The sequence below is a fragment of the Lepisosteus platostomus genome, chromosome 2, assembly GCF_059453375.1.
Source record: "Lepisosteus platostomus isolate fLepPlt1 chromosome 2, fLepPlt1.hap1, whole genome shotgun sequence".
Classification (NCBI taxonomy): domain Eukaryota; kingdom Metazoa; phylum Chordata; class Actinopteri; order Semionotiformes; family Lepisosteidae; genus Lepisosteus; species Lepisosteus platostomus.
The window spans coordinates 71,123,494-71,135,747 of NC_142612.1; the positions used below are offsets into that span (position 1 = coordinate 71,123,494).

Consider the following 12,254-nt stretch of genomic DNA (forward strand, 5'->3'; position numbering starts at 1 on the left):
GAAAGAAAATGGGACACATGGTTGCAGAACCAGCATACCCTCTGATCGTTACAAAGCAAAAGCAATTTTTATTTTATTGACCTGAGAGCCATCACCAGATCTTCTCATTCTTGTAGATTTTTTTAATTATCTCCTTAACTGCCTCAGTATTGTCTTTGAAAGCAAAGTTCTGACTCTGCTTGTGTAATCCTAAGCGTAACTTTTTCTTTACCTGGACTTCTCTGTACAAAGGCTTGCAGTCTTAATATTATTTGCATTCCAAAAGGGTATGTGCACTGTGGCCTTGGATGGCACCCAACACACAAGCAGTACTTTCTGTGTTCTTGGCAAAGGGATGAATCACATTCAAAACATTAATGCTCGGCCTATTTAATGTTTTTGAGGGCTTTGTAGAGTTAAATAAAAAGTGAAAATAATACTTAACAACACCAGTAATTAGTTGAGATCTTTCTGTTTAATTTTTTAAAATATATTTTGTGCTTTGAAGGTCAAATACAAGTTTTGATGAACAGTTTAATGAGAACATTGATTTTCATTATATTTAAATGTGGTAACTAATTTACCTGAACATCATTTTAAAAATTACATTTTTAGTATTTGATGAAAATTTGATTTCCCACCTTCCACTCCTGCTTACAAGCAAAGTCTGTCACTTTCTGTGTAAGCAAATGGTTAATGTTTTGTGTTGGTTATGAAATTGTTGTCTGCCACCCCTCCTGTATAGTGCTTCATTGTCTGACCATGAGTGGGTAGCAGGTTATCGTGTTGACTGTGTGATAAAATCCAGATGCTTTTTTATTACCTTGGACTAAAGTTGTGCAAGAGAAAGCAACATGGGGCCATCTGACCTCACTGTAATTATCTGTGATAATTGACATGTCATTAGCCCATAATAACCTGGGTATATAATACCCAATTCCAGAACATGAAATATAGGTTTAAAATGAAGTTAAACAAGAGAAGAAGAAGAAAAGGTAAATTCTGTGACACAACTTTGGCTCTGTTATTATCTGCAATCATGCAGACTTTAGCCAACCAGTAATCACCTTTCTGATTGCAGCTCTTTTCATAAATGCCCTAATTCTTTTATCTTTGTTTTATTGGCCTGCATTTCTCTTATGCACATGAGAGTACAGTAGCAGTAATTCAAAGAGTCCTAGTGACATAAGAAAAAACAAGGTGCATCCCAAAGTTTTTCCTTTTGATCTTTAGAAAAGCTATATAAACATGATATAAACTTGAATTGTTTTGTAGAAATGTTGTATATGCATTTGAACAATTTAAATAACCAGATGTGATGATGCCCAACTTCTTCCTCATACACAAATATAGGACCCAAAACATGATGAGCATATCAACCACTGTCACTGATAAATGCAGACATAAAATTGTAACTAAGCTATTTATCAGGCGACCTTGAAAACACTACTTCCTTGTATCATTGATCATTAATATACTTGATTTATCAGGGGTGCAACCCATTCTTTAGTTTTAATTCATAACATTGCATCACAAATCTTCACTTACAGCAGAGATACTTGGCCAGGACGCCCAATGCTGCACTATTTTTTCCAACAGCCTTTGAACCCCTGGCATTTCACACTGCTACAGTTCACATTGCATTACAGGATGAAACAACAGAGACAGTTATGCGGACATTAACTCTTTAACTTTAATTTAAAATTATTTTTTGTTGAAATATAAATGAAAATCTAGTTAATATAAGTCCGTGTGAGACAATATTTGAAATTCCTGACTGACTTACAAAAATGGAAAATGGGCTAGAACACTCCACAGCCTCAAAAGAACAGATCAGAAAGGCATGATCCTCTAGGGTTTGGGGCTTTTTTTTTAAACTAAAAAAAGGTCAGAGTCCAAAGTGCAAGGTGTATGTTTAGTGAGTGATCAATTCCCTGATGACATCACAAGCCAAACTATTCAAACCCTTAAAGGTGAGCAGTGGTAGTCTGAATTGTAATCTGAATTCTACAGGGATCCAGTTAGATGAAACTAAAATAGAAGATATGTGCTCATGCATTTTAGTTTTACTTATGATCTGAGCAGTCTGGACATGCTGCAATTTAAGGACATATATGGATACAATAGGCAGCAAACCAGCACTGTATTATACTATCTTTAGAAACGTAGAAGGTATGCGTGAATTTTTCTGCAGCAGACTAGAAGAGATATGAATGGATGTGAGCAATTTAAGGAAGGATGACAAAAAGACACCTATACAACATTTTAAACATGGCACTGGATGGATAATTTTGATAATCAGCATAACTTCAGTATTGTCTGAGTGAGAGTTTGTTGCATCCATTATTTAACGTTATCGAAAGGATTTTCATGCAATGATAATCATGTGTCACCAGCATAAAAATGAAAATTAATTCCAAAACTATCAAGAACGACCCAATGGTACTATATAGATTTACTTGATACGAAGAAGTAGAGAGGACAAGTACTTTTTCTTCCAAATACATCATATCCTGGAGGTTGAAGAACAGCTATTAATTAATTTCTAATGCAAGAAATTGTATATGGCCAATAAAGTGATTCTCTCTCTCTTAATAGATGTGGTGGAATATCAGGATATAAATTGAATTATAGCATGTCACCGATTATGCATGTGAAAAAATCTCACTAACCTCCCTCCATCCTACTTTAATTTTGACTGCCCTATCATGATTTTATGCTTGGGTATATGCCTTGTATGAGACTGATGTATTACAGTGTCTGTGATAAAGTGATGCTCAGTTCTCTTTGTTTCGATCTCAGTTAGAGTGAGTCTTGTCAAGATGCTTATCCTTCTAAAACTCATGTTGTCATTGTCAGTGACATCTTATCCTTAGTAACCATACTAAGATTTTAACAGCCTAAGATTAAACATAACACTTTTCATCTTATCTGAGATATCAATGACATATCCCTCACAAATATTAAATATACATGTGGGCTGTACAGGCAAGAGCCTTATTTTAAATTGGTTCACTCTAACTCTTCTAATTGGCTGTGCATTGAATCTGAGAAGAGCAGCCCCATCCCACTGGATATTCTGTTAAGCTGTGATGCAGCTAGTATTCGTTTTGGTGATAAACAATTTCTTAATATCAAGCACATTGGCAGTCTGAGCAACACTCAAAGGGAGCACATGGGTGTTAAGAACTTTCTTTCACACTACTGTGTACTCATAGGCCATCTTGTATTAAGCCTTAAGGACTATTGTTTTATACCCTTAAAACCTTTCAATATTTTAAGACAATTTATAAACACAATATACATATGCAAGTTGGGCATCAACTTGTTATAGTACATAATCTCTAAGAACGGCACCCTTCTTGACTCCATTTCCTACTTTTCAGATGTATTCCTTGAGAGAGTTCAGTATATTCCCCAAAAAATCGGATTCCTGGTTTATACTATAATATGGGGGAACCACAACTGATGTTAAAAGAACCGTGGGCTAATGACCATAATCATAAGATAAATAAAGCTGGGGAACTTGATAGCTACCCATATTAATTACCCAACAATTAAAGCACGTGTTTTTTGGGGAAAAAATAGATTACTGTGCTTTACCACTTTAATATCATTACTGCTTTTCTGGAATAGAATTCAAATCAGACCTTGATATTAACTCTTGTTTTATAATGTAGTAATATACGGAGTAATGCCTTTTTATATGCTGGTTCCTCTTTGCAGTTTTTTCTCTTCCTATATTGTAAATGTTAGCATTCACGTGTACTGTATTTTGTTTGTCAAAATGAATAAAACATAAAAATCATTCTAGTGATTTAAGAATAATTAGACTCTTGATGAGTCTCGGCGACTTTGAGTATGTTCTGAAATCAAATGAAATGTAAACTGCATGAAGATATACAGTATAATCTAGTAATACATTTTGTACTAGATGGATGAATTATAATGCATGGTTTCTGTTAACTAAGAGGACATGGCCAGGACTGGATCAAAGCATGTACCCTCCCACAAATTGCAAACCCAGTTTTTGATGTTTCCTCTTGTTTGACAGAGATGTCAAACACTATGAACCTACCCCTGAGTGCGGGTCTTGTATTTTAATCCTAGGAGGTGTGGTGCGATTTTAAATTTAATCTGATCCTGAATTCAGTTTATTTGGAGATTTGTTCTGATTTTTCTTGAATGTTTCTGCAAGGCAACAAAAAAACCCACATTTTAACTCTAGCAAACTAGAAGCAGAGTACAGATGTGGATTTCGATCGGAATCAGTTTCAGGAGAGTAACGACTCCCTGCTGTACTTCATTCTTCTAATTCATGCCCTAAACTTTCCACCTGTAAACTTAAAGCTTGAAGGTATTGCTTTTATGATTTTAGCTGTTGAGCTCAAGAATTCAAGATATGAAATAGTTGGTCACAGATTTTCAGACATGTTCTAGATGATATGCTCTTCTTTTGGATGCTCGGACAAGTTGCTTTTCATATTTATTTCTGAAAAAAACTATACTCAGGGTTAGGACCAGTTGTATTTTAAGTATTTCACTGTAAAAAGGGAATGAGGCATGCTTTTCCTGGTCAGTTGTTTCCGAGACTTGTCATACCAGCTGCGAATCGTTTTCCAGTCTTTAGCAGTTATGACATATGCCCTCAAATGTCATGGAATGACAGAACAAGATGTTCTGACAATTTGTCAAAAGCTATTAAGTGGCTTATGCGGGTATCTGGTCGCATTCCACTGGATAAATGAAAGGTATGGAAGGAGAACAGAGTGCTGCTTTGGCAGCAGTGAGGCACTCATACACGCATGTCAGTTATTTCCACCAGGAGCCCAGTAAAGGTGGCACAGACTCCAGTCTGTTCAGTGAAACTTGTCTTTTTCCCCTGCAGCTCATAACGTTGTCTTGGCTTCATTGTTTCCCAGCATCACAAATGAATCGTGCCCATTTCTCTTTCATGCTGTATGTGTTCCTTTTCCCCTGCCCTGTATTGCCTTGTATTGCAATGTCTCTTACTTCTTGTAGCTACTATTAGCAGATTAGTGAAGAGAGTGTTAACATAAGCTCTGTTGTTTTTTATAAAGAAGTGGAAGCGCAAATACTAGAGTGAAGGGAGTACTTTAGTCAAAGGGATTATATACACCTGCAAAATATGCACAGCATTAGTTGTTTATACTGTACATGTTGTATACTGGCATTGGCAGTAAGACCTATATGCATCTGAACGTGTGCAGAGTCCTGATATGTCCTGTATATAAATGAATGTGAGCTTGATGGTCTTGAAATGCACTCCACAAGTGAATTATAAAGGAAGGAACCTGTAAACCAATTTCATTTAATTATATATAATTATATTTCTGTTAATCATTTCAGTGCACTGGGCACATTTATTTTCTTTCATAACAGAAGGCACACATAGCAAGATTTAAATGATTAACAAAGGTTTTGCCTAGACCACAAAACATATTAAAATCTTTGAATTTGTGGAGAACACCAAATGACTCAACTGATAAAAAAGAGAGTTTGTTTACATATGATAATGCATGTCTAGAGTGCATTAAAATTGCTAGCTTTCAAAAATGTTAAGAAGCAAAAAGCATTTAAAAATACAGCACACTGTGTTTTGTTTGTAGAGCCATGCAAGAACAATTACAAAGATAACATTTATTTACTTTATTAGCTTTACTTCAAATTAAAAAAAACGTTTTTCAATATTAGCAACTATTGCTGCATCGTTTTTGCAGCAGGGGGTAAAGCTGAGAACACTGGTTTCATTGACAGACACCTACAGTTCTCTGTACAGACAGTATATTAAAAAAGTGTGCAGTTGCCAGCTGCAGTTTGTAGCTGAAGTGGCTGACAAGTTGTTCTTTTCCTCAGGTCCAAAATGAGAACAGGCTTTTCATTTCATCAGAGCTTTCTGAAGCCCCAAAACTAAAGTGATTCTACACAGTGTCTAAGACTCTTGAAGGATGCCAGAATATATGATTCCAAGGGCTATCGTTCTATTTCGTTTTCCTGCTCTCTTCTGGTCATTTAAGTTTATGAGCTAACAGAGAAATGCCAAGTTTTCACCCTGCCAAGGAGAGAAACAGAATCTTCTGGTAAATCAGTCAAAATCATTTGTTTCAAAAGCCATGGAAGACACCAAATTTTCTGGTTTATTCTGTATCTTGATGTAGGGCAACCTTAGGTTTTATTCTACACATGTGGTTTCTGGGCTGCCAGAAAGCTGGTTTGCAAAAGCTCTTGGAAAATTAAAGCCATTACTGAATAAACTGATTTAACCAGATGACAAGAGATATAATTGAAAGGGGTTTAAAGTAATAGACTCACATTATATGCATAGTGAATATGAAAACTATAGGTAAAAGCACATTTGTTCTCCCACAACAGTATATGGTGTTTGAAAATTAGTTTAAAGACATTCAGGAATGCGTAAGCAGCTAGGATGTTTTATCAAAAACAATAACATGATTGTACAAAGTTTTGCCTTCCCCCAGAGGAGTTGCAGTTTAAATCATCAAGAAAGAGTGTAAAAATTAAATCACAGAAAAAAAGCCCTATTCACTGTTCAGGAATAAAGTCTCAAATCACTCTAAAAATTGGATGGTGTTAAAGTGAAACTCTTGGCGTTTGATAGTGCTAAACCAGATGTTATTTTGTAAAAACTGGATTGTAGTATCAATATTTAAATGGAGTGAGTAGGCATGATTTTGCAGTTTTAGATTGTTAGACATTTTAGGTTTTGCATTCTGAAGTGTTCCTGAAGTACCAATTTATTTTGTTCCTTTGATTTTACCTGTCAAGTACTTGTGTTAGAACTGAATCCACAGTGATATCCTCTTGTCTGAAGTGTGCAAAGTTTCTATAATGAAAATGGTCATCAGGTTTGGTAAAAAAAAATAGAGCTTTGGAAATAGTAAAAATATAACACAAAATGCAATCTCCCTCTCTTGCAATATTGACACTATACATTTTTTCTAAAACCTTTTGGGTAATTAGGTGTTTAAACTATTATAATATAAATGTAATATTCTGTAATACTGTTATATATAATATTGTATGAAATATAGAAAAGTTAACTTTCTTTGGATTTACTACTGTAAGTATAAAACAGAATACCCATGAGAACTGACAGAAATAGACTACGATACTATATATCAGGGTTAGCTGTGTACATTTCTTTTTAGATTTTAAGTATGTCATTTTTCATGCGGAAGATCATTTCCAGTTAAAAACAATGATACACAAGGCTTGTAGTCTTTTGAAAATCACAATACTAAAGAAAGGTATCCTCTCTTAGCTTTAAATGTTCCTTGTTAAATAAAGCCTGACAGAAAACTATAGAAACACATGAATACCCACAGTAAATCTAAAATTTAGCACTCAGTACCCATGTAAGGTATGAGTCCTAGGATAACTATTTGAAGTGAGCCCAAATGTTCCCATTTCAACCTTTAAAAGGCACCAGTTCAGTTATGTTCTAGCTGCATGGCATACTTGCTCTGTCTTTGTCTCTTCTTCGTCTATCTAACTTTCTGAAGCCTGCTGCTCGGCCTCTTGTCAACCTGTTATAAATTGTGGAGATTAAAAGCAGAATGTTTGTGTGCTGGGCTCCATATAAGGAGACGTTTCAAACTTGTTTTCCCAAAGCATTTCCAACAAGTTTGATATGAGCCCAGCAACATTTCTAAGAGCATACATTGTCATAGATCACTCCAGAGTGACAGGAGGGATAATATGTTCCCTCTAACCAACGAATGATATACTATCTTTATAGCTTCGTTTTGCACAGGTTTCTTGGAAAATTAAAATCATTCCTGCTCAACATCCCCAGCTAGCCTGGCAGTTGAAGTTTTCAGAGTTTGTAGACATCTACAGCCTAGAGCCTGTTTCAGTTTGTTTTCTGAAACTCAGCTGCTTCTGTCCTCTAATTACTGTGGTATGTGACATAAATTATTTTCTGAATATATGCAGGAGATTGATTTTTTGGTAATCATATAACATCAGAACACAGAATGGAATTAGAATCTTGTCAAAGAGTGAAAATCGAAAACACACAAGAGTACAGTGATAAATATGGTATTAAACTAAAGCGTTCTAAGGGTGGAGGCATTTATTCTATGCTGGTCCAGTGGTTTGATTAACTGAGCTCTAGCCTAATATCATGCAATGTTGATTCTTTTTAACTGTCCCTTTTTGTCCGACAAGTATTTATGTGGGATGTTCTATGTTAGTCAAGAGAACTGAAATATGTCCTATTTTATAGAGTCATTTCTAGCCATGTCGCCATGCAGTCTACAGAAGATTATTATCTGACGAAAAGTCAACGCTGTATAACATGACACTTACACTTTCCGTCCAGAAACACTTAAATAAATGGTTTGTCCATTTTGTAGGGCATAGTTTTATTGCTGGGAATGCAAGTTATTAATATCATACTTAATTACCAGTAATAGTAAAATAAATGTCATGTGTAGTTTTGCCTGATGTTTGGACTACGATTGTACATAAGGATCTTCACATCTTATTTGATTAAGTATAACTTGAGGTCTTGTGCCAATAAATCATTCCTCTAAGTATAGGTCATATTGACCTACTTTATGAAGGTTTGAAGTCTTATTGGCTGAACAGTCTTTTGCATTGATTTAAAATTACATGTCCCCATTTGACAATGTGTCTGTGTGTGCTTTGTCTGTAGGCTTTTTTTATACCAAATTCCCTTCCACACTTCCATGCATCCCTCCACACCTATTAGAGGAAAAGAGGCATATACAGTATAATGACATTAAGTGAAGACTTCTAGAAAATATCAATCACCGGTTCCCTTTTGACCTTCACACTGCCACCAGGAATCAGAACATTTCCCTTAGCAGAAGCATGTCTGATTATATTTTTGTTCCCCTTTTCTGCTTTTAACAAAATGTTGTTGTTTGACCAAATGCCAACAATAAAGAGGAGAAAAAATGTTACGTCCATTTGTCTCATTTACTTTGTTTATTCGAAGTAGATCAGTGATCCAGAAATTTCACCAATTTTTTTAAACTGTCAGCTTCTAAAATGAGGTAGATATGTTTGTTCTGGACATCTAAAACTCTTAATGTAAGGAATAGCGTTCTGCCTATGCTTCCTGTTCATTTATACCGGAGTGTGCCTTGTTTTATTGTTGAGCCTGTAGTAGTCCATTACATTGACTGTCAATATTGCTGAAAGGGTTTTGAATTCTTGTATCAGGTTACCATTTTTTTATTACAAGGGAGCAACAACAAAGACCAATTGGCCAAATAGGACCAAAGTGCAATAAGAGCAAAAGGTAAATATAGAAAGAGACCATAAAGTTTCCCTTCTCAGTATGAGAATCCTTTGCGAACAGAACTAACTGTAAGTAAATGTTTTAACAAAAGAGACATTTTTTTAAATGACCATTTACAAAGTTGCTTTGAACCCTAGAGAACTATTAACTGAGCAGGCAGTGTAGGTCACAAGCCTCTTTGCTGAAAGGTTTTCCAAAATGTGACCAGCACTCCTAAGGCCAATTTTAGCTCAACTTTTGCTCAAAGGTTCCTTATCCCTTTTTTTGTCTTTAGATGGAATCCCACATAAGATTAAGATTAGGATTTACTTTTATTGAGATGTTCTGAGGGTAGGTACATATATAATGCAAATTGTATAAGAAGTATTTTTGGGGGAATTGTTAAACCACCATCCTGCAATGTAGTTCACTAACATGAAAGTTTAGCTTCAAACTCAAGAAAAGCAGACTACAATAAACTTGAAAGCAAATTGCAAAAAGTACAACTGTAATCTTTCATTATTAAATTATTAATTAATCGTTAATTTTAAACTTCAAATTCATAAATTCCTGCAGATATTTTTGTGGCTTTCTGTTTATACATTGTTGTCTCAAATTCATTTCAAATCTTGGCTTGTCTGAAGTGCTGAAAATAAATGCTTTTGTCTTAAAAAAATTAAATAAATCTGTTAAAACAAGATTCTCTGTTTTTTATTGTAATGAGTTATGATTAATTAAAGTGAGGTATAGGTCTCTGCGTCTAATTGCAAATGTCTTTAATTTTCTGGTTCATTACATTTCAGATAAAATGTTTCTGCTGTTTAATCTAGCTTGTGCTGAAGCAACATCGCTTTTATATTCTTAAGTTAATACTACTCTATTAATGGATACAATTTGCAGATGATGCTAAAATAGGAGGATTAGCATACACTGATGGAGCTGCAAAGAAAATTCAAATTGACTTTCAAAATGACAGATTTCAAGACAGGGCAAACACTTAACAAATGACATTTAAAGTAGAGACATGCAGGTGTTGCATGCAGGTAGCAGAAAAATGATAGAAGATGCCCTATAAGATGGGAAGCACTGAGCTTGAAAAATGTTTTTTGGTAAACAACGTGTGGAAGCAAAGGAAAAAGACATATCATGCTAGGACCTATACTTAAAAGAACAGAATTTAATATAGTCTTTGTTAAAATTGTAGAATACACTAGTGCTTCAGTTTAAACATTGTGTACACCATGTTGCAAAACCATTACACTTAAGTCAACCCATTGGGCAGTGCAAGGGCATAAAAACTGAGAAAGGAGACACTTTTTTACACAAAAAGTTTTCTTTGGGAATGTATATAAAACTGTGAATCCAGGACTCTTGAACACATTAACCAGATGTTTCAATTACAAGGAATTTAACTTAAAGACACAGAGGTATTTAATAATGTCCTCATTGAATGGCTTGGAAACAAGTGTTTGAGTGACAAGGTCAGTGGGAACTGCTGGAATCTGTCCGTTGATTTCAAATCATTGCGGGTTTTTTCCTCTTAATAAACTTTGGACATTGGTGTCACATGTGAAGCACATTCCTATGTTTTGTCACTTGCATGCAGTGCATGTGCCAGTCCTGTGGTTTTATTATCAAGAGAATGAAAGGGAAGCTCAAAGGCGAAGGTAGTGAAAATGAACACTGACCACAGGTAGAGTCACTGATGTCTCACTGATGGCACCTAAAGGGCCCTCCTTGTTCTGTCTCACCTTCATGCAGATTGAGCCATGTCTCATCAACCATGGAATCAACCCCAAGCTGACGGTGAGGAATACGGGCATGTGACAGCAAGGATGGAAACCACTCCTTCATTTGGCACCCCCAGCATCTCTGTGTCCCAGCAGCAAGCGCCAAAGAAGTTTGCACCTGTTGTGGCCCCCAAGCCGAAGTTCAATCCCTACAAGCAACTAGGAGAAGCTGCACACAGTGGGGCTGGAGGTAGGATTTGTCATTATTTCAAGTTCAGCAGCTCTTCGTGCAACGCTGTCGCATTTGCTGGCATCCCGGTCTTCCCTAAGACAGATCTTCAGTTTTATTTTCTACACTTAAATCTCTGTTCAAAATCTGATGCTGGAGCATTGTAAAGTCCCAGGATTATGTATTATGTTCTACTAGTATTTATAATGTGTTCAGTTTAACTTTTTCAGAGACACTAACTTTTACTATTTGAACCTGCAGCATGTTTACAGATTTTGTAATGCTACACATGCTTTATTCCAGATAGTATAGTTGACGAAATGTAAATCTTATTTCAGTGTTCCCATGGACTTTAGTGTCTTTTTATTAAGCTGTAGCAGGACTTCTTTTTTACTGTTTGGAAGAAGTCATTATGTATGTTCTCGGTGAATAGTCTGTCACAGAAAAGAGGGGGGTGGGACTGAAGTGAATAATGAGAGGCCTGGTCATTAAAAAAAGTGTTGGCTGCATAAGTCAAGAACATTTTTTAGGGGGTTGAAATAACAGAGGTAAAAAAATTTTTTGTTATTGTTATTGTACATTATTGACATTTCCTTTTCCTAGACAGTTTCCAAATAACTTTGTATGCACGGGTGTGCGTTTGCCATCGTTGCAGGGTGAGCATAAGGAAATAAGCCTGGTCAGCTGTGAAGTCCTGGGCTTGTTCCAAGCTTCACAGTTCACATAATGGTCACATTCATCGGTGGCTTTGGAAAGCACATTCTGCCAGTCCAAACCTGAGTATTCAGTGCACTGGAGGTTTTCAGCCCTGATGGAGCTGCCAGTTGCTTTGAACACGACAGGCCCACAGAGTGAACCTCCTGTTGAATATTCATAAACTGACAATTGTGAAACTGCACGGGCTGGGGATGCTGGCGAGCCGTATTCAAGGACCTATATAAAAGATGACATGTACACGGTGTACAACAAACATTGCATACTGTAATAACAGTATCGTATGCACACACTGTGAACACCCTTGTTT

General features: G+C 35.9%; 1 protein-coding gene across 3 annotated transcripts in view; it reads left to right on the forward strand.

Annotated features, from left to right (window-relative positions):
• Positions 1–12,254, forward strand: part of lpp (LIM domain containing preferred translocation partner in lipoma) — a 197,329-nt gene that overhangs the window by 52,152 nt on the left and 132,923 nt on the right. For all 3 annotated transcript variants that reach the window (XM_088616675.1, XM_088616676.1, XM_088616677.1), the window contains one exon: positions 11,033–11,251. In XM_088616675.1, the coding sequence (XP_088472801.1) occupies positions 11,041–11,251 (211 nt within the window). In that variant the 5' untranslated portion in view covers positions 11,033–11,040. The remainder of the gene's footprint in view (positions 1–11,032; positions 11,252–12,254) is intronic.